Genomic DNA, 22,686 nt, shown 5'->3' on the forward strand with positions numbered 1-22,686 from the left:
AATAAAGATTAAACATAAAACAAATCAGACTAACAGATTTGCCCATGCATCTCAAAGTCTGTTATTCCTAACAATAACTTCATATAAAGTCATTTGTCCATTTCATTTAAACTGTTATTCTAGTTCTGTTCTGAAAATTTACCTAAAAATTACGAGTCCAATTTCTAAATCCAACATGCTTTGTTTACTCATCACCAGCGACACGAAACGTATCACAGAACCAGGCACACACATAGGCTGTTTTCCATGTGCCTTCACCTTTTACGTTCTCAGTCACACAGCAGGTTAGTCTATTCTTCCAACTCTTCACAAATGAAACCATTTTGCTCTCTCAATCACATTCATCCTCAACAGAATAAATCTCTCCCCCATAGCAGGATTGACTCAAAAGATACAAAGCTTGCTGTATTTTAGTAACTAATAGAATCAAATTTAAACACATAAAGGACTGGATCTGTTGTGCACAAAAGTGCTTTTAAACACAGTCTTCAGACAGGAACTCTATTCTGAAGGAAAATCTCTGGCAGGACATAATCTTAACCAACACTTGCACAGGCACAGGCCCTTTAAAAACCACTCTCCTGACTCTCCGCTGCCCAGAGGAAATCAACTATTCATTTAAAAACAAAAATAACAAAAAACAACCTACACAGCTGTTCACTGTTAAATGATTATTTCTAAAGACCACACTTTTACGCAAGGAACACAGGGGGAGGTCATAAAACTATTTAAAAACTATACCTGTCAGCTGTTCCTTAAGGCACTACTGTGAGAACAACATCACTGTCAACACCCAACACGTACCCGAGCACACTGTGAGGTTTTAGAAGGCTGTAGAGATTACTTCAATATACAAGAAGCTCTCTTAAGAATCAACTCTTTGCTCTTTTATAACACCTTCTTTGCTCTTTTACAACACACACTCTTGAGTTGGTCTGGTTCAACAAGAACCTGACACAGTAAGTATTTCAGATTTGTTACAGAGACCAAAAGACTTTAAGAAGTGAAACTGTAGACAGTCTATTAAATACAGCTTGCCTTTCTTAAATTGCCTAGGATCCATGCTGCTATGGTCAGCCTCCACAGCAAATCCCAACAGGACTCCACTGCACTTGGTTCACAGCCTGTGCTGGGGGACATGTAAGAGAAACCTATTCCACTGCACCCAGTATCCAGCCTTTCTGGGTCTCACGGAAATTGAGTAGCCTTCCATGTGTTTCATTCTGTACCTTCAAATGTTTTAATCACTTCTATACATTTTAGCTGGCAGAAAACCAGGATGTCCAGAGTATCCAAAATTCCCGAGCGAAAGCAGAACCAGTTAAAAGGGAATAAAACTAGTTATCCTTAGGGTTTTTATGTCAGAACTAGAAGGAAAACAGTAGTTCACAAGCTAAGTGAGACATGATTTCTTGACTGCATCTAATCTAAGACCATTTAAAAGAACAAGTAAAAATAGTTAGTTCCATGCTGCCCACTTTTTATTCCCTATATAGTCCTCACATGTGCTCAGTATCACAATTCACTACCATGAGAAGCTAAAGCAGAACTCCAAAGCTCAAATTTTTTCACTGTCAAAATAAAAAATTCTAATTCTACATGTTAAAGTAGGATCAATCGAATTTCGCATTCCTAGATCTACACTGATCACAGCAATTTATCAACTGGCAGTCAACTGAAAGCCATCCCGGTAACAACTCTTTACATGCCCTCTGCCTTACCTCTCACAAGACATGGTTCAGAGAGGAAAACAAGTAACTACAAGAAACTCCAGTCTGTAGTACCCAATATCAGCTAGTGTCTAAAAGTAACCAAAGATGCATTGCATTGTGTACTAGGTGCCATATGCCACCTGATGGACTGGTGTATGGTGAGGTTTTTCTCTTCCTCCAACTGTTCACATAATTGCACCAATGCAAACTTTGTATGAAGTTTAGGCTTTTATGAAAGTTAACAGCATTCCCTCAAGTTTTCTTTCGCACCATTTTAGGCGCAAACTCTCTCTTTACAGTGGTTATGGGCAGTCTCAGCTTAAGTGCATTATGATCTATAAAGGAAAACAATCATCTGTGTACAAAACACACCCATTTTACAGAAAAGCAGTTTGAGGTTTAAAAGAAACCTTGAGTTCAACTGTTTATTCTGAGTGTCTGACTGTCATGACTGATGACAAGCCAGTATTGCTTTTGACACTGGAGGGAAAAAAGAGAAAAAGAAAAACAAGAAACCCCCCCCCCCCCAAACTATGTTCGATTACTGTAACAGCTCAAAACCCCTCCAAAATCCCAAACACTTGCCAAGCTGTTCCATACACACCCAGTTCAAACACTGCAGAACGCTATCAGGTCGACTGTGGGATTTTTGTATAAGCTGTTGAAGCAAGCTTGATATTTGCATCACCTGCAAATGTGATCTTCAGTTTTATTCATCTTACTTTACTATACACCTAAATAAATAGCACTGAGTTCTTTAAGCACGGTTGCTTCTTCTCTTGTTCCTTTGAGTGGAGAAGTTCAGAATTCAGAAGAAAATATTTTTTCTTCTGAACACATGATTATTATTATTATGAAATAAGAGTGCATATTTGCACTCTAACTATAAAGAAAAAATGAATTGATTTAGAAACATCAAGATGAACTTGTTGGCAAAGCTCTGCAAATCCAAGGTCTTGGCTCCTCATGTTCAGTTGTGTTTTCCTGCTGCCTCTCAGAGTAACTTCCTCCTCCTTCCTATCCGTGGAAGAAACATTGTTAGAACTATGCTTAATTTAGCTGCATAATGTGGATTTGGGAGGAGCAGTATTTTTGCTTTTTGCTGGCTGGTGCAAGGGGTATTTCCCCTGTTACTCTGCCTTTTAGTATGACCCACCACACTGAGCTATCACACTCAAGACAACAGAGATTTCTAGCCACAAGATTTATGTTGTTCTCCAAACCCCTACCCTCACAGGCGGGAGAAAAAGAGCAAGTCCCCTCAAGAAAGCCAGAACAGGAGAGTGCCCTGAAGAAGTTGCAAGGAAACACAACAGTAAAACATCTGAAGGTGAAATTGAATTCAGTTTCCCTAATTCCATATGTTTCATCAGAACATTCAGGCTAACCATGCTTCCTTTCAATACCTCCCATTTCATGAAAATCCCTCTTCTTGGTTTTAACAGCCATTATATTCCAAGCCTGAAGTACCACACTCAACAAAACAAATTAGCTTCCCTCCATATGAGCTTCATGTATATATGTTCAATAACAACTATTCTTAAAAACCTAAGGCTTATAAAAAACCTGCTAGCTGCAGAAGTCTGTAAGTTTTAGCAGGTAGAGAAATGGGTAGAGGACTTCTTAACTGCCTGCAGTACCCGAGCATAAGGAAAGAAATACAAGTGCTTTTCTTCAATTTCAAATTCTCAAATCTGTAAATCAATTTCATGACTATTTCTGGAGGACTTATCGATTCCCTCACTTTCAACACGTGGACTTCTCAGGTCATTTCATAAAAGCCATCACATTAGACATACTGAGCCAACAATGTGGAAGCAGTCTCAAGCTTGTAGAAAGTTGATTCTTTCACATTCGCCAAGCCCTCATTCTACTAGTAATTCCTATAAATACCTCTGTAATTCCTAGTCAGTCTAAGAAAACAGATACTGAGAATTCTGAAGAAAGAAGAGTGAACACAGGTTAGGCGAAAGGCTCAGCAAACACAAGGGAAAGAGAGAGGGAACAGCAGAACAGGGATCAAAGTAACAGAGCTTAAAACTGGTTTTCCATCCCCACCTTCACATTTATCTAAGTAGACAGCTGAATTTGCCAGCTACACAGCTACAGATCTTCAAATAGAGCCACAAAAGACAACATGAGCTGGTTAAGCCTTTGATGCCAGCAGTTTTCAGCATGGGAAAAAGCTGATTCCTTACATCAGTTTTTTTTTTTTTTAATTTATTTACAAGCACTTTTAACTAGTACTAAAAAATTAAACACCCACATGCTTTAAGCAAACCGACATTATGTAATAGATCAACAGTATTTAGACCTTCTGCAAGCAGATTTACAGACAAGTTATTGGCCAAATCAATCATAGATAATCAATGTAATCAAATATCTGTGCGTCTCCAACACTATTTAATAAGCACAGCACGGAGGCAACTTGAAGCTTGCCCCTTTTAGCTCACTGAAAAAAAGAGAAGTAGGCTCACAGGTACTTGAAGAGTGTTCTAGCCACTAGCCCAGTTTAGATCCTGTTTAGGTAAGCCTCACTTATTTCTGTTAACTCTCCTCTTCAAAGTCCCCTTCCATTTGTTTCCCCATCCTACCTTCATGTAATTAGTGTATCCCAATCAGCACTTTTCCTAATCCCATTCACTATTCCCTAACATCCATGATCATCTTTTCCCTTCATTACCTCCCCCTGTTCCCCTAATTCTTCAGATGAAGGTACAAGATCGTTTTGTCCCAGGAGAGTCAGGCTCGTCAGTTCAGCGAGTCAACAAACTTCCACCTGGCCCACGCGAATCAGCCAAACCTCCCATCAGAAGTGCTGAACTCAGTAAACAGTGGTGGCGGAGGAAGATAACGTTTTCAAATACAAATGAGAAAAGTCTGCTCAGTGAGGCCTTGTTCTAGTTTTGTCAGAGGATCACAGAATTCATGAAAACGGAGATCTATGTTTAAACAGAGGGGTGCAGCAAGAAAGTCGACAACCTTAAGTAGTTCTCTAAACAACTAGAAAAATCACAGGAAATAAAAGTACAAAATAAAGATGAGTAGACACTGATTTGGAAAAAAAAATAGTGATCAGTGCAACAGTCTAAGTGGCAGGTTAATATCAAAGAGCTGCTATTTCTAAACTTCGGGAGGAAAGCCTTCTCTGTCAGTTCAAACTGATCTGAACTGTGGCTTGTACGCAGAAAGAATGAACACAATGTTTTGCTGAACAGTCGACTAATAGTTTTAAGTTAATTTTAGCCTTGAACATTTCACATTGAAAATCAATAGTTTCTTCTAAACAGTTTCATGCCTGCTCTAAAAGTTTATTCCTATTTACTTGTTATGACTTGGCTTAGCACCAAACTCCAGCAAAGACAGGCTTATTTCTCAATCACAAAAAGCATGCAGGAAACAGGTTACAGCTCAGTGTCTTGATAACAATAAAATACAGAGCCATATTTGAAATTCTCTCTTAGCAGTGGATCTGACAATCCCTTCCCAACTGAATCAACTCTTCTGAAAACATTACACTTTGAGTTTCACAGTATGTTTTATCTCCACCCCACTCACCATTCCTTTTTTTGTCTTACTTAATTGCCGCTTCCTACTCTTCCCTTTTTAGGGAAGTGAGAGACTGTTGTTCAATTCTGATCTGACACAGACAATCCAAGTTGTGATGACTGGAAATCTTCTGGAGCCGACGTTCTACCAGAAACCCTGCTTTACCTCCTGAGGATCTTTTCGGATAAGGATCATTTTCCAATTTTCAGTAAGAATTACTTTTGTGCTGAATTTTGGTTAAATGGAAAGCTTACCTTAGAATTTGAGATACATGCCAAAGATGTTAATATTGACATCTGGAAAAAATTATAATGTAAAACAATTTACTGTGATCTAATCCCTGACCCTGGCATAGGGCAATTAATTGCACTGTTTTATAGGCTAATTCACTACACAAATTCACTTCGTATTTAAGTATTTCGTCGCTAATTGTGATTTTAATTTTTAAAATAAAACATATCTTAAGTAGCTTAGATCTATATACTTTATTTTGCACAATCTATTCCTCCTCTTCTACCCCCCCCCCCCCCAATTATAAATGAATGCATATGAAATCCAGTGACTGTTAAGTTGTATGCTGGTGAAGTCATAGAATAACGCCCATTTAAGAACACTGACGTGTGAGGACCACATTCCACTCACTACAGAAAAAGCAAGACAAAACAATACAAAACAAAGTCCAAAGCACAGCTGATATCTTCTGTGTTCCTGGTATAACTAAAACATTAGATTTTAGCAAGACGAGTGCAAAAAGATTAAGACAGACTTAAGAACAACAAACAACTTAAAGATAGAAATCTAAGGAATGACGCTTCTCTATTAAATTTGGATGCTAGCTTTCTGATATATTTAGCAGTGTTCTTAGAAACTCCCAGAACTGAGCATCGCAGAACAAAAACAGTCAGAACGATCTTGACTTTCTTCTACAGATTTCTCTTTTTATTTTTTAAAGCATTCAAGGAAAGAACACCAGCTAGTAAGATCCACATCTTCTGTTATTGATAAAACTGGAATCTTAGCTGAACTACCATATTATATATTTAAAAAATTATAGAAATAATATTTATCCCTCAAATTAAATTGCTCAACTACCTACCACGATACCAGCAAACTAATGTTCTGTAGTAGTCAATAGCACAGAAATACACAGGCTGCTTGCACAGTTTGGGTATGCTGACAGCTTTGACATCCTACGGTTAAGAGGAATAAGCATAGGTATATAGTATGTGCAAGTGCTGCACTTACAGGTTTAATACTGTTATAAAATGTCTTAAATTTAACAGCAGTAGCATGTAAAACTTCATGATAACGTCTGTTTCATGACACTTGATTTCAGACTCTTGGCAAACATTGCTTTGTATTATGAAGTTAACCACTTCAATCCTATTCAGTCAGCACTCTATAAAGCTCAAAAATGAACACAAAAGGCTTTATTTGTAATATTGGTCATGCAGTATTATGTTTGCATAAAGATATCAAACTTTGATACTTTTTGCAGCCCTAAACAGCTATATCAAATATATACTCAGAAAACAGTAGACAAGTAGCATCAGTCACTTGCAGCAAGATCCGCTTCTGAGGTCATGTAACAGTGAACCACACATCACTGCGTAAGTGATCTTTATAATCATCTAAAACATACACGATTCGCGCAGCTCTAATTTCAGGATTATCTTGAGCCTCAAGATCAAAGTTTCCATAGCTACGAAAATAAAATTTGTGATAAAGAGGTATTATCTCACCCTTGGACCATACAGTTTTATTCCTGTCTGCACTCAGATAATCAAATACTTCCCTACTTCAAGCCCAATTCTGACATCTGGATGAACTCGCAATTAAGTCTAGTTTAGCACTGCTGACATGATTACATATTAAAGATTTGAACAAATGCAACTCTTATTTCTGAGCAGATTTATTTAGCTTAGGCATTTTTGCTTGGCTTATTAGAATTTTTAGAGACTTTAGTGCTCTCCCTTAATGAGTACTGGAGAGTTAAGAGATTTCTGTAATATCTTCTTGCAAGGACAAAGTTTTATTTCTCCTAAATTGCAAACATAATTTCTCCCACTACTGCTGTATTGCACAGCTGTCTCAAAGGAGATCCAAGAAGCTAGCTGTTCCATCTTATTTCTGTAACAGCTGCACCATATGGTACTGTGCAGAACCACGTAAGTTTAATAACATAGCCTCTGCAGCCAGTTTCTCTCTAACTGCCAAAAAATTCGTTCTTAAGTTCAAGAACAAGCATGGAAGGCCAGCGTTAATTGTCATTGTATGCATCCTACATAACATATGTCAGACAGGCTTTTTTTGACTGGATGTATTTTATATAGGCATGGTTATAATTATGAAATGGAATAGCAAAATGCTTAATTAAATTGTCCTGAATATCACAAGCTATTACACTACACATGCCTACAGTATGCAAGACATGCTTACACTATTATGCCTACAGTACTGCAAGATTTGATATACGCACAGGAACACCCCAACCTGTTACCTGCTGCCTCGCTAACTCCCACCACAGCACAAACCTGCAGGCTCCTCCTAGGTACGTCTGGAGAGAGGATATAACCCTACGGAACAAGTCTTTGCGACACCAGTACTTCGGGGATAGCTGGAAGGAATCTGAACAGCAAGCATGTACCTCCCTGTTAGCCCAAGGAGACCGAACTGAGATCACCAAGAACTGCATGAAAGGAAACCCCAGTGCAATGACTCCACAGCTCTGAGCATCCCGCACAGCTAGATTACAAATTACCCACGTCCAGCCACAATGATGTCATGTGCTGTACACGATCTTCGCCGTTCTCAACTCTCTTATTCCCCACACACCCTCTTCCTTCCTCCTGCTCAGCAGAGATTGGAAACGCAGCAGCTTCTGCTAATTGCCGGAGCATTATAACTGAGTCACGACTCCGCAGTTGCGGAGAAATCAAAACCCGGACCGCCGCCCGAAACCGGAGCACCGACGGGCTGCGCCACCTGACTGGGCAGGAGACCGTTCCGCGGCCGCCCGGCTGCCAGCGGCGGCTGCCGCAGGGCACGGGGCCACGGCGGCGAGGGCGCCCCGACTCCCCAGCCTCCCCAGGCCGCTGCCCTGCCGCTCCGCCCGCCCCCGCGGCGCTCGTCTGGCGGAGAAAGCCCGGGGCGCTCCCTGCCGCGGAGGGGCCGCCGGGCCGCGCCGGGCCGCGCCACCCCCCCCCCCCCCCCCGCCGCCGCCGCCGCCCCCGGGGACGGGGCGCCGACCCCCGTCGGGGGCGGGGGCCGGGCGAGGACGGCCCCGGGCAGGGCGGGGATGCGGCGCCCGGCGCTGCCTCCGCCCGCGCCGCCCCCGCGGGCCCCGCGCCTCGCCGCCGCCGCCGCCGCCGCTCACCATCCGGGAACTCCCGGTCGCTGATGTGCTGCAGGTGGGGGCCGCCGCCGCCGCCGGGATCCGAGTCCCCCGACTCGGCCTCCGCCGATCCCGAGCCGCCGCCTCCCGCTGCCGCCGCCTGGTACGCGTCCGCCCAGCGCTCGGGCCCCGGCGCTGCCCCGCCGCCGCCGCGGGCCCGGCCGAGCTTGGGGCTGGCGTCCGGGGATACGCAGCAGGTGACGGTGTTGCCCATGGAGCTCGGAGCTCCCCCGCCGGGCCCCGGCTGCGCGGCGGCTCCCGGGCTGGGGCGGGGGGAGCCGGGCCGCCGCGCTCAGGGAGGGACCGAGGGAGGGAGGCAGGCAGCGAGGGGGCGGGCGTCAGCGCCGCATCGCCGCCGCCCCGCCCCACCGCCACGCGCGCCCCGGCCGGGCGCGGCCCGCCCCAACGGCCGCCCGCGCGCGCCACCGAGCGCCGCGGCGCGCGACCCCCCCGCGCCGCCCGCGCGCCCACAGCAACTGCCCGAGCGCGAGCGGCCGCCTTCCCCCCGGCGGGGGGGCGGGGGAGGGGCGCCCCGCCTCTGCCCAATGGCCGCCCGCCGCCGCCGCCCCCGCGTGACGCCGCGCCGCCAATGGGCGCGGGGGTCGTCACGCGGCCGCCGCCGCGCCCTGCCGCGCCCGCCGCCGGCGCACAAGCACACGCAGACGCGCACGCAGCGCCCGCGCGGCCAATCGGCGGCGCCCCGCCCGCCCCCGGCCCCGCCCCCCGCCCCGCCCCCGGGGGCTCTGGGCTCGGGCCGCCCACGTGCGCCAGCAGCGGCAGTAATAATAATAATAATAATAATAATGATAGAAATATTACAATATCAGCAGTAAGCTGAAGCATACCTGCTGCTGCCGCTGCGGTGCTTTTATGCAGCAGCTCCGGGAGGCTCCAGGCTGCCTGGGCGCCGCTGGGCACACACACACGCACATATGTGTGTGTGTGTGTGTGTGTATAACATATATATATATATATATATATATACAGCCTTGCCCAGGTGCGGCTGTGCTTGCTGAGCTGCTCAGAGGGCTGGGCTGCTCAAACCCGCTCCGGGGAAGACGGGCCAGAGGGCACAAGGCCCGCGGCAGTGGGGGGCCCTGCTGTGCGTCCCCTCGCTACCACCGCAGAAACCCAGCGCCGGCCGCTGATAAGAATGGCGCTGCAGGAAGCGCAGGAAAACAAGTAGTTTGCAGGAGTGTTGTAAAACAACGCTATTGTACGGGCAGTTACTCCAGAGAGACAATTTCGGAGTTTAACTCCATTTTGTAGCAAAATCCTAGCGCCGGCCCTTCCGTGTGACAACGGACACGCAGTTTTCAGAAATAAAAAAAGCACAGGTAGTTTCTCCGAAGAGAAGTCATAAATGCCATGTTTCCGGAGTCTATATGACGACCTCAGGTACAATAAGGGGAGGAACCAAGTGATTTATAGTCCCGTATGAGGATCGCTCCCTCGTACTGACATAGCACACTTGCTCACTTGCCGGCAAGTTCGCTGAGCTTTGCCCGCTAAGCCGTGCTGACATGCTCCTAACCGTTTTACAAGCCGTGTTACTGCAGAGAAATCTGACCTTTCTGCGGATTACAAGCGCGGTTCAGAGCAGATTTGCTTTCCGTGCTTTACGAGCCACTTCAGGGCCTCTATAACCTGCTTTGGAAACTGCTTACAGCCGTGGAGGGAGCGGGATGCAGGGAGCTCGGGGCACGGGGACAGAGAGCCGGGGCACGTCCCCCTCGGAGCTGTGATTTTGGGGGGATGATGTTGGGGGGGAAGAGAGGGAAGCTGAAGGGCTGGTTTGGTTTAGTGAAATAATTAATCCCCAAGCGAGAACAAGAGCTGGCTTGCATCTGCTCTATTTAATATTAAAAATGGAATATTTTAACATTAAAGACAGCAGTAACTTCCAGCTGGGAGGGCTCCCGTTCCTCAAATTGTGCTAGTCCTGCTCCTCGCAGCCACGTCAGCGTGTGCGAAGGGGCAGCGTGGGTCCGGCAGAGGTGTAGCTGGAGCACTCTAAAACACATCCTGCACGATTTCCCGGGTCGGAAAAGCTTGAGTCAGTGCGAAATCTATGCTCCAGCACGGCCTTAGGGAGCCCTTTGCCAAAGCTGTGGTTTTGGGCAGCGTAATATCTGTGTTTGAGGGCAAACAAGCAGTGAGCAAGTGGCTAACTAGGGACTGGAGAGCTGAGCAAAAGTCTGCTTCTGCTTAAACTTCCCCTCAATTTTATCAGACTAGCTTTTACAATTGTCATACACATCTGATTTATCGGAATAATATAACAAAACTTGTTGCTCTGTGTATTTCCTGCAGAACCAGGCAATCTGGTTAATAGGTATAGCCTGAGCTACGCCCTGCAGAGAGGAAACACGTTATCTTTTATTTATGCAGCTTGGCACTCTATTGATTTACTGCTCTAGCAGTATGCTGAATACCAGCTATCATGATTTATTACCAGTCCTGGTTCTCTTCCTATTTTCTGTCTCATCTTTCTACTTTGTTGTGCTTGATTTACCCCAGTGAATCATCAGACAGTTCCCATTATAAAAAAATCAATTATATTGATGTACAATGGGCAGCATATACCTAGTTCCGCATTCTGCATGATAAGCAGGCATTTTGGATAGTGGATCTCAGCAATAATGAACGCGTAAGCCGAAAGTAGTTTACTACGTACCTTTGAGATTCAGCCTCGTGTCCTCCTGCTTCAAGAAGGGAGGTCTCCGCCACGTGGTCCTCAGCTGCCACCATTTCTCTCTAGAATAAAAAAGTCAATGGACAGTAACTCAAAAAAAGTGAATGCCATACTTTTACATAATCCAGTGGAATGAATGCTTTTTCCCGTCTGCTTGAAGCGTTTCCCATTAGCTACAAGGTTCTCCCCACCCCACCTCATTGTAGTGCTATCCTGTTTTACCGTGGTTGCAGATGGGATAGGGCAATCCTAATTTTCAGATGATAGTGCAAGAAGGGCGGGCCGGTTTTATTGAGCTATGCTGATTACAGGACCGTAAGGATTAGCAAGTTGCATTGCAGAGCAGCAATTACTACGTCCTAGCTATTGTGGAGGAGTTACTGCCGCGTCGGGCGTTACGTCTCTGCTAGGGGAGAGTTTGAGGATCAGCCATCGCTTTGCTGCTGGCAAGTGCCCGTCCCCGCAGCGGCAGCGCACCATTTCTACACCTTGTTTGGGAAGGACGCTCCAGGTTGCGGGGTACTTGGTGAAAGTTTCAGAGACGCACGCTGGCGGAGCTTGCAAGCTGATGGAAATAGGTTTCACCAGTATATTTGTTGGTTTGCTTCAAGCCAGACATTAGGCGTGTAGCTCTTGGGAAGACACCTAATCGCTACCCTCTGACCTATTCTGAGCGGAGCTTGAAACTGCACGTTTGCAGACAAAATTCAAACAGACTGGAGAGATCTTGTGTCCTGGTCTGTACTGGGCAAACACTTCCCGAAATTGTGAAAGCTTTTTCTTTAATGGGATGAGAAAACAGTTTATCACACAGCTTTAAACACATGCAGGATTTGTAGTTTGGATTAGCGCCGAGCATTCGTGCTCAATTAACCTCTTAGGGATTACGTAGTTTCGTTTGGACACTGCCTCAGTGCTGCAGTAGGCTAGGATAACTCAAGCAAGAAGTGGCACAAACCAAGATCCCGCGTTTTAGACAGAAGCAACCCTTAAAGGAAGGTGTTCTGGTTTCCCCGCCACACTTATCCCATTTCATGTATGCTTCCTTAGTCCCCGGCCCCGCCAGCAAACCACGCCTAGGCAGCACTACGGGTACGCAAAAACTCCTTTTAAACTTGAGTCTTGCCTTCATGGAGATGAAAGTAATTCTCTTGCTTTGGAGTTCACAAAGAAAGTGTGACCTAAACGTAGCCTACAAAGTAATAGCTCAGGGGCGCAGACTGCCGAATGGATTTCAGCTGGTGTTAATGCCAGTGCTGATGGGAGTTTATAAATTTGACACTTAACGTCACTATTCCCTAAAGAGAGCAAGTTTGTTATACCGGTCTTCAATTCTGCCCTCAGCGATGTCTCATGCTGAACTTATTTTAATAATACGTGGTAGAGAGAGAGAATGCTTGTTTTAATTTTCCCAAAAGGGAAAGCAGCTTTCCAAAATTTGGGAAATGAATCCCAATTTAAGCCCTTTGGGGAAGTTGCTGTAACCACGAGGAAAACTTCACACAGCTTTTAAGGCCGGGCAGGATTCTGAAATGAAACATGAGTCAGATCATAATGACAGGAGGAGGAGAAGCAACCTATATTCTTGAGATACTGAGATGAAAAAGGCCCATGATTTATTCTGAAAATACAAAGGAACAGATTCATTCCTGCTGTACGTCTAATGAGGTCAAAGGCTCTATGCTAGCAAGGAATTCAGCCTGCCAAGCGCTGCATGCAGCTTTTGAGCTGTAAGCTTAACTACATATATATTAAGTAAGCTTAACTACATATATACAACCACATGTATAATTATTTGCAGGATGCATAATAAATGGAGACTGCCAGGCTTGACGGGACTAATATTAGTGCCACCAGCTGTGTTTTGGCTCGTGGGCTCGCCAGAGAACCTAACTCTGTCTCTGTGCTTGGCCCGCTGGCTCCACACACGTGAGTGCGCTGTCTGCTTGGGTTCAAAGGGATCCTGGTTCTCAGACAAGTCTTTACACTTCCTACCTCGAGCTTTCCCTACCGTGGTTACTTGTAGGTGGATTCTTGCATGTTTTTGTTTAACTCCCTGCCTGGAAGCTTAGGGCTTGTGCTCGCAGCCACGTAACTCTTTAGTCCCTTGCTTCGCAGTGCAAACCACGCTTCCCGTGAGCTGTGAGCAGCGCTATCCCTGAGAGGAGATGTCAGAAACCGTAATTATGAGCTCCTGTCTGAGTAATGACTCCTGAAAAACTCCCGAATCCATGGGTATGTTTTTTGCCCACACTAACTGCAACTAGAGGCGGGGAGTCTGCGAGACCATTGGAAATAGGAGTGTAGGATATTCCCAAAGCCAGCCAGTTTCACGGTCACCAGCAGCCCCAGAAATAGAAAAAAGGCTCTTTGCAAATGTTTAGTTGTGTTTCACAGGGCCAAGAATTTAAAATCCTGTAAATTCTGCCGTTATCTTCACCTTGGTTTAGTACTGAATATGCTTTCCCAAGGCCGCGGGCTTCCTTGCTTGTCTGTAGGAAGATAAGGCCGGCTTTGGGATGCGTTTTGTTCATCTTCCCCCTTCTTAGAAAGTATCTCAGCTGTGGGAGAAAGGCTGCTTTCTGATCTTACTCTCAAGACAGTCTATGGACAACTTGGAGAAGAGCCAAGACATTGTCTTTTCCTGGAAACGTAGCTGCAGGAAAAATGAATCACTAGGTTGAACCTGTATAACCAACTGAAAACAAAAGCTCAGAGTTGTGTCTCACTGTTGCGAATAATGGGGGGAAAAATAGGCATCCTGTTTTGAAATCTGCTACCAGCTGACAGGACAAAAATATTGCAAGAATGATTGTCTTTTGAAGCTGACAAGTAACGTAAGACTGTGGCCATTTAAGGGAAAAAGCCTGAAGCAAACAGGAGCTAGGGAATTAGGAATTTCCAGCAGTTTCATGAGCACTAGGAAAAAAAGTAGCCAGTGAGGTTGCTCAGAGCATGCAGCGTGGATTTTTAGTAGCCCTAAATTTTCACACTTTTTTATCATCTTCTGTACTGCTCTTGGCTAGCAGTGAACATATCCTACCCGCAGCCAGGATTCTGCGTTTCACGGCATAAAGACAGACTGCAGCACTCGTGTCACAGATTAAATTGGCGCTTTGGCTCTGCGGCAGGCTAAGGTAGTGTGGGCAGTACGGGCAACGCGGAGGAGTCCTTGCCAGCAGGTGAACACGCGGATCACTGCAGCGATACCAATGGCACACTAAAAACGCAAACGTATGGGAGTCAACATTTTTTTAACTTAGCTTCTCTTTTCTGATCCTACCTTCCTTTTCTCTTAATAAACACAAAACTTGGCAGTTATCAAAGGCTAAGGAAAGCTAACTGCAGCTGGCAGAGTTAATAGAGGGTAGCCGAGAAGAGAATTTGAGATGTATTAAAGGCCAAAAAGAACGAAGCCTGCGAAGCTGTACTCTGTGTGCTGTGGGCAGCGAGCTGCCAGAACCGCTGTGCTCACATACCAGCCTTGCAAATAGCTGTTACTGCAGGTCAGCTATACAAGTTTCCTCTCCTATGAGGCAAGAGTAAATGCTTTCCAGTATTTTAGCACAGACACTTACATGGATGCATGACTTCATGCAGAAGAGTAAAATTGCATGTCTAGCTCCTGTCGTAAGTTTGTTTAGGGTAACTTCTGACGGTTTAATTCCATCCCTGGGCCACCAGATACTGGAGAGTGGCTCTGAAGAGCCTCTCCCATTAGGTTTCAGGTACCTGAAACTGCTGAGACATGACTGTTGCTTCATCTCTGTTGTCTGAAGGATTTAGTGCCTAAAGAGTGGAGGAGAAAACACTGCTAATGCCATTACGCATTAAAATATAAAACCACTTTCTTAGACTCGGGTTCTGCTTGGTTTTAAAAGGGTAATCCTTGCACTGAGGCAGATGCTTTTGCATCTATGCAAATGCTTTAACTGTTGTCTGCCTATCTACATAACTGTTTTTAAAGAAAACTGCTTGCTTGCACTATAATTTCTCCTCCGATTATATAATGCTGCACCTATAAATAAAATCAGAAATCTGGGCACCTAAAATTAAGACTCTTGATCCGTATTCAGGCTCCATAAAAGGAAAACGATTGGTGACATGACTTTTAGGAGTGCAGGACCCTTGCAGGCTTCACTAAAAGGAAACGGAAGGGGTTGGCGCTCGGTGGGCTGCCACATCAGCTCGACCTTTAGGAGCCTCAGAGCAAATTTGTGAAAACTGAGCCTTTTTTTTTGGTGCAAGATTCTCACTTCCCTGCAGCAGCACTGGCATTTCAAACACAGTGCTTCACAGCTTTTTTTCCCTCCCCCAGTATCCCACATGCCAGACACACGTGTTAGTCTGATCTAGACCACCAGCCAGCCGCGGCAGGGAGGGAAATCAGAGCGCTGCACTGCGACTTACCTACCACAGCCCTGTGCCCAGAGAAGCGGCGCACGACAGGGCAGCCCTTCCCCGCCGGAGGGCCCAGCAGGGCCGCATCCCACCCCAGATGTGAACTGATGCGCTCGCACGTGTCACTCGGGTGCCATGGTGTGTCAGGCGCGCTCCTGTCACCGGACCGGACGCGTGGCATCTCGCGGTCTGGAAGCCTGGAGGATGGAGACCTGCCTGTAGGTTTGTGAACGTTTGAAAGCATGGTGGTAAATACAGGCGGTTTCCAGTAAATGAAGTGCAGCTGGTACTGCAGTTCTTGCTTACAAATAGGAAGAGCTTGCTCATTTTGCTTTTTGTTGCTTAATTAAAACTTCAGCGTAATGTCAGCTTTTAGAACTGCAAGGCCTTTGAGAGATCAGTCACATAATGCCACTAAAAGCTAAGTGCTCTTTCTGCAACAAGACATGTTAATAAAGGTGGTGATTATGTATGACAGTTTATCAAGGCGTGAGGTTTAAGGCGTGAACATAATGTTACTGATGGGAACTATTCCTTCTTCAGAGGCTCCAGAAATTTCTTGAGTTTCACTTTGTGTGCAGCTCTCTTACGAAATTTTGCATCTTTATATTTTTTCTCATTACATGCACTGTTTAATGTAACTCTGTGTGTGAAGGAAATGACATGGTAGATCAGACCACACATTCATCTCAATATTAAACATACTTTCAGGCATCTTGCTGAACCAGCAAGATATAAGGTCCACTGATAACCTATCAGTTTCTGCAGAAGCTTAAGCTTTCATTTTCAGTTCACCCCCTTGGTTTCCAAGATGATCCAGATCAGTTCAAACTCAGGCTGTCTTGATTCTGCAACTGCAAGCTGTAAGGAGCCAAATTCATCTCTTGCTTTATTCCCTTTGTATTCAATAGAAAGGGATTCGCCGCTCCATCTGTCTCACTGGTGTGGAGGGTCTGGGAGCTACTGGTGGAGATGTAAACGTAAAAAGTGTTAATCATTTCGCTGCTAGGCATTTGAGTGACCATATATGGTGATACTTGGGGAAAAAGACCGCTTTCTTTTCCTGGTTTTCCTCCAAGCTTTTCATTAGCTAGTGTTTAGTTGTTTGGTGAAAGTTCTTTGCAAAGTAGCTATTTCTGAAAACTTTGCTGCAAAGGCTGTTCATATTTCAGCGGAATAACAACCAGAAGTAGCTGATGGTTTTGCAGAGCCATTCGGGGTAAGGTGCTGCTGTCAGAGGGTTATCAACAGCACAGGCTTTTAGATGCACGTTTAACAAACACACACACACACACAAATCCAGCTGTGTCTATGTGTACCTGCCTTTGCCGTGGTGGGCGGCGGCGGCGTGGTGGATGCAGCATTAACCCCACGTTGTGGATGGCGCCAGGCTCCACGCGCGGCCGTGCGGTACGTACACCATGTGCAGAGGGCTCCTTTCCGAGGGAGGGTTTTAAATATTGAGCAGCAAAGAGAAGATTTCAGTAAGGGCGGTAAACGGGTATGGCTTTAAAATCCATCGTACTCATTCCTATCTCGTCTGCTCGATTCTTCCATCTTCTGAGTATTACAAGGACCATGGCTCTTAAACAAACTTTAAAAATTACCCCAGAAGCTTGCCTGCTTTGGACGTAGCTGGGTTTACTTACAGTGGGACGCACCATGTCTTTGCTCTACCAGGTCATCGAGCGAGACAAGAACGGACCTGAATCAACGTTTCTTTTATTTTAACTCGTTCCTGCTTACCCGAAAACGAGCTGTTTTCCTCCAGTCTGCCTGCCGGGTAAGTGTCCCCATAGCCTTTTACAGCCTTTGAAAGCTGAACCGTGTCGTGTCAACCACCTGTGTGGATAACCGAGAACATTTCGGGGCAGCAGCGGCCGCCAGCCCGCGGGGGCCGGCGCGGTGGGGCCGCGCCATGACGCCTGCCCGGGCGTGTTGGAGAGGAGCCGCTCGCGTGGCCCCAAAATGGGCGCCGGCCGGTTCGGGGCAAGCCACGTTCGGCTTTCCTTCGGCCCGCGGCCACCGGTGGGAGGCCTCACGGGCCCTTCTCCCCGCAGGGCGAGGCGAGGGGCGGCCATGGCGCTGGTGCCCTACGGCGGCGGCGGCGGCAGCGGGGCGCTGCGCGGCCTGCACAGCCCCACCGCCGCCTTCCGCTTCGCCGGCCGCCCCATCCGCATCGAGCAGAGCTGGGCGCAGCTGGGCGTCGCGGCCGTCGTCTGGGACGCGGTAGGTGGCCGGGGCCGTCCCCTTGCCCGCGGGCAGGGCTGAGCCCGGCCGGGCCGGCGGTCGGGAGCGCCGCGGCTCAAAATGGCTGAAGCGGCCCCTTTTCTCCCCCCGCCTCGGCTCAGGCCGTGGTGCTGTGCACTTACCTGGAGACGGGAGGCGTCGATCTCCGAGATCGGGCTGTCATCGAGCTGGGAGCCGGGACCGGCCTGCTGGGGATAGTGGCCACCTTACTGGGTAAGGGCTGTGTGCTTGCTTGTTTTCATCCGCAGCGAAACGGGCGCCGGGGCGTCTCCGTGCCCGGCACAGGAACCGCCTCACACGGTGTCCGTGGACGTGGGTTATTTGGGTGAGACGTGCCCTCCCGTGCCGCTTAGGTGCTCGCGTTACCATCACGGACCGGGCGGCAGCGCTGGCGCTCCTGGAGTCGAACGTCCGGGCTAACCTACCCGCCGAGCTGCAGCCGCGGGCTGCCGTGCAGGAGCTCACCTGGGGACAGGACCTGGGTCGCTTCCCTCCGGGGGCCTTCGACTTCATCCTGGGCTCGGACATCGTCTATCTGGAAGAAACTTTTGCGGATCTGCTGCAGACGCTGGAGCACCTGTGCGCGGAGCACACCGTCATCCTGCTCTCCTGCCGTATTCGCTATGAGCGGGACCTCGGCTTCCTGGAGATGCTGAGGGGCCGCTTCTCCGTACAGGAGGTCCACTATGATCCCAGTAAGGACGTACACATATACCAAGCACAGAGGGGTGGCCGCAAGGACGAAATCTGACTCTCTGCTTTGTTAGTAAACCATCGATGCTGTTCAATCCTCCCCTTGTTTCTACCAACTACGTTTGTTCCTAAGCATAAAATTGCAAAGACTGTATTTTTGCACTGGCTCGTTGTCCGATGTGGCAAGGATTGGGCACGCTAGTGTTCTGCATATTGATCCTCTGCTTAATTCCTCAGTATGAGATGTATAAAGTCTTCCACTGACCTGTTACCAAATGTCATTTCTTGAAGCTGATTTAAGTTGTAGAAATCTCTGTGCATGAAAAACATTATTAAAAGATCCGTTGTTTAAAATCAAACTCACTTAATGATTTCTATGGGACACTTAAAAATAGATAAGGGTATTTTTTTCCCCCTTATCCCTTTCTTCAACTCTGGAAAAGTAACCAGATACCTTCCCTTCAGGGGCAGATACGAATGCACAGGTATGCCCATAGAGCAACTGCAACAAGAAGGCTCAAACTGTTCTTTAAAAATCGAATCAGCTCTTGACTCTCAAAGTACTACCAGATAATGTGCTGCCTCCTGCTTTAATTTGCCTGTGGCTGGCTTGGTGTCTGAGAGTGGCTGCGTAGGAGAGGAGGGTGCTGCCGTAGAGTTTAGTGCTGGGGCACGCGTGTTCTTCGTGCTGCTTGGGAGCTTGCTTGACCTTGCCATGCTTTCTGTGCGCACTGATGGGCAGACCCCGTCCTAAGCAACTGATTTCGTACCTTGGGCTTGTGGAAACGCTTGTGCATGTTTATCCCATAAAATCCTAAGTGAAAAATGCTGCAGGCTGGAATCTGGCTTGCTTCCCGAGCAGACCTCCTTCTTTTTCCGATGGGGTGAGAATGACTTTGGCAAAAAGTAAAAGCACCCAGTGGCCTCGTGGAAGGCAGCTACGCTTCTAAATGCATTTTTCATGTAAGTGGAACTTCTTCTTCTGCTTTATACTTAACTTACAAAACCCCAGGTCAGGTTCAAGCTTTGAGTATGTTCATGTCTTCAGCGCTAGCACCAGCACGAGCCACCCGCTGTTCTGGGCCATGGTACACGATGAGCTCTTGATCCCTTGTGCTCCCATCAAACTTCCCAATGGAAAAGGATGCGAGGGCCTGTGGCCCAGAGGTGACATGTAGACCACAGTCTGGAAACGACGCATTTGTCATTACAGCTGCCATGAGTGAGGCCTGAAGGTCCCATGAATGAGGCAAAAGGTCTTGTTTGTCATCCCTGAAGACTCTCGCGTGTTTTCCGCTGAAGTTAACTGAACCTGGTCTGAGGGTGGCTGTGCTACACAGCACAACGATATCCTTGTGAGCCACATGGTGTCACTAAAACAGTGCGTACTCAGCTTGCTGGCACTGCCGCCTGCAACTTCACTTGAAGTTCTTGGAGGGAAAGAAAACAGCACCTTTAATTAAAAACAGAACATGATAAGAGCTCTAATGTGCCAGACATGGCTTTTTCTATCTTATCGACTGGGTAAACACTGTTGGAAAGAAATTACAAGCTCTCCCCACTCTCCAGCTTCTCACCCCTCCTCTCCTACCCCCCACTGGTGTTTCCCTCTCTCCCGGTTCAGCCGTGGTCACTGTGTGTTTATCTGTCCCCCCGGGAGCTGGCGGGGAGCAGAGCGCTGGCTCTCGTGCTCGGCCGCACGCAGGACTTGGCCCGTGAGCAGCGCCCGCTACCCGGCTGCGCTCAGCCCTGCGAGAGGCTGCAGCTTGCAATGCGGTGAGCGGTCACGGCCTGCGCTCCTGCCGCAGTGGGAACAACGTGCCTGCCGAAATAGCACAGAGAAAAGCCTGCTGTAGCAACCTGCACGCTGTAGGGTTAAGGGGGCTTTGCTCCAGGCTTTGCTTTGAAGATAGGAAAAGTTTCATATTTTTAAAGCAAATCCGTTTAACTGTGTCTCCTTTTAATTGTTTAACAGCTTTCAGTGTCTGCTTTCCTATCGCTGCTGTTGTAGCCGGTGGCCTACCTGAGAGAGCGGGTGCGTGGCAGGAGACAGCTCAGGCCTCTTCCGTGGGGTGCTGTTGCGCGGCCTCAGCACGCGAAGCCCAGGGAGCCTGCTCGACTGTACCTGTGGAAGAAACGCGCCTGTGCGTGAGCAAACGCTTGTGGAGCAGAGCTTGAGAGAGATGCTGACAGCTCGGTGAGTGCCTTGCCCCCGCTCCGCAGAGCTGAGCCCTGGGTCGGCCCCTCCGCAGCCCCGGTGCTCTGACTGCAGCAGAGAGACCTGTCCCCGGACCACCGCCGCAGTGCGGGTGCTCCCTGAGGTGGGAGACCAGCCCCAAATCCGGGCAGATGGAGCGGGGTTTGACTCCTTTCTGCCCACAGCCCATGTGCATGTGAGCGGACACCCACCTGCACCAGCCAGCGAGCAGCGCCTTCCCGCGTCCCAGGCTGGCCTTCGTAGCTCTTCGGTATCGCCGCCGCACTTGGGCTCGTGGGACTGGCAGGAGCGAGCGGCGCCGGATGTGCCGGACAGACGGAGCACGGCTGCCACGGCCTGGCGAGCATGCACATGGAGAGCAGCCCTCGGTGCTGAACCGGCGGGGCTGGAGGCGGCAGCAAGCTCGGGAGTCCCGACCGGTCCGTCCAGGTGAGCTCTTGCCCTACCGTGAAATTACACGTTAATGCTGCGGCAGCTGTACGGCAAATACGCTAGCGTGCCGCCCGGGCCATTTGCACCCCTGTGTTTCCCCCAGCACCAAAGAAATTAGCATGTTGCTTTCTGGGCAGTTCCCCTTCCTCGGTCCCATTTTGTAAAATGATGTGAACCCACCTGGTGGGACAACGTGCTTGTGCACGGGACCCCCCGTGCCGGGACGATGCACGACCGATCTGCTGCGAAGCGACTACTCACCCGAGGCGAGAGGGGCCGAGTCGGAGAGACGTGACCGGATGGACACGAAACCGTTCCTGAAATGTGGCTTTCTGTGAGGGAACAAACTTTTCTGAAATGTCATTACAACTGAAATGATGTTTGGTTAATATTAAGACATTGAGCATGAAATTCAGCTCTTTATCTGATGGGCAAAGAGCTTAAGGCGCAGCAGTGTCAGGAGAACCGGGTTTACCAGCTGACCTACTGGCTGCACAGGGATCTGTGTCACCTGACTTGTTTTTGTATGAAATTCAAGCCAAACTATATTTTCATCTTGTGGACTAACCCCTGTTTGGGATTCTCCCTCATTACTGAGATGTCGTTTTCTGAATAAATACATGAATGTCACTATGAAACTGCTCAGTAGTGAAAGCCAGGAAATGCCAGCCGTAATGAGCTGACCTACTGCTCTCCCTCCATGTCACTAGAGGTGCGTTTCCATCAGGGTTGAATTTGTTCTTCTGGCTTTTAGCCCAGTGTTTTGATCCAGCTTTGCAGATTACATAATCAAGTTAGGATCTTTGCAGTGTTTGCTGCCTTCTGTTCTGTTATTAAAATCAGTAGTACATGCTTTACAGGAATGTTTAAAAGTGGGAAAGACAGCATATTTAAACTGTAAAGGGGAAAAAGCTGTCACACATTAATCAAACAGAACTGTTTACCGCAAGGATGGGTACTACAAAGCAGATTTACAAATAAGATTCAGAAATGGAAGAGAAACTGTCCTTCAGGTTTTAACCTCTCACTAATCTCATTCAATTTAATTAAAATTAAAAAGCCTTCCCTTTGAGAAAATTATCTCATAAACACTTGCGGCAGGCTACAGATCATAGGAGAGGGGACACCACAGTCCGCTTAAAATGTGCCTTTTCCCGTGGTTCTATCCAGCTACCATTTGCCCCTAAATTAATGTAAATGTAACATCCTGCTCAAAAAAGAGACTTTGTAGCATTTTTTAAAGCATGTTTATGTGACCGCACATAAATGTTTGTGTAAAAAGGGAGTTATGACAGTTTATACCACAAAGGTTACAGTAAGAAAAAACACTTCTTTATGACAG

General features: G+C 47.5%; 2 protein-coding genes across 4 annotated transcripts in view; one reads left to right on the forward strand and one right to left on the reverse strand.

Annotated features, from left to right (window-relative positions):
- CCNYL1 (cyclin Y like 1) overlaps positions 1-18,179 on the reverse strand; it is a 47,033-nt gene extending 28,854 nt beyond the window's left edge. The window contains exons 1-2 of one of the 2 annotated variants that reach the window (XM_026111128.2): positions 18,124-18,179; positions 11,333-11,412 (exon numbers count right to left, since the gene is read on the reverse strand). In XM_026111128.2, the coding sequence (XP_025966913.1) occupies positions 11,333-11,412; positions 18,124-18,164 (121 nt within the window). In that variant the 5' untranslated portion in view covers positions 18,165-18,179. Of the gene's footprint in view, positions 1-8,637; positions 9,163-11,332; positions 11,413-18,123 lie in introns of those variants that run through there. The other variant, XM_064515221.1, reaches the window with a different exon arrangement.
- METTL21A (methyltransferase 21A, HSPA lysine) lies at positions 8,738-19,053 on the forward strand. Of its 2 annotated transcripts, none has more exons than XM_064515226.1 (5): positions 8,738-8,758; positions 17,432-17,534; positions 17,812-17,980; positions 18,103-18,214; positions 18,355-19,053. In XM_064515226.1, the coding sequence occupies exons 3-5, from the start codon at positions 17,831-17,833 to the stop codon at positions 18,750-18,752; spliced, it is 660 nt and encodes a 219-aa protein (XP_064371296.1). In that variant the 5' UTR covers positions 8,738-8,758; positions 17,432-17,534; positions 17,812-17,830; the 3' UTR covers positions 18,753-19,053. The 2 variants fall into 2 exon arrangements, with proteins under 2 accessions (XP_064371296.1, XP_064371297.1); XM_064515227.1 differs by lacking the exon at positions 8,738-8,758 and adding an exon at positions 17,141-17,161.
- Positions 19,054-22,686: the final 3,633 nt, after the last annotated feature.

This window comes from Dromaius novaehollandiae, chromosome 7, assembly GCF_036370855.1.
Source record: "Dromaius novaehollandiae isolate bDroNov1 chromosome 7, bDroNov1.hap1, whole genome shotgun sequence".
NCBI classification, from domain to species: Eukaryota; Metazoa; Chordata; class Aves; order Casuariiformes; family Dromaiidae; genus Dromaius; species Dromaius novaehollandiae.

Bases quoted from the DNA above. Each gene is read 5' to 3' on its own strand.
- METTL21A (XM_064515226.1), top strand. From the start codon at position 17,831: ATGGCGCTGGTGCCCTACGGCGGCGGCGGCGGCAGCGGGGCGCTGCGC. The intron at 17,981-18,102 runs GTAGGTGGCCGG...GCCTCGGCTCAG, and splicing joins CGGCCGTCGTCTGGGACGCG to GCCGTGGTGCTGTGCACTTA. The intron at 18,215-18,354 runs GTAAGGGCTGTG...CGTGCCGCTTAG, and splicing joins GATAGTGGCCACCTTACTGG to GTGCTCGCGTTACCATCACG.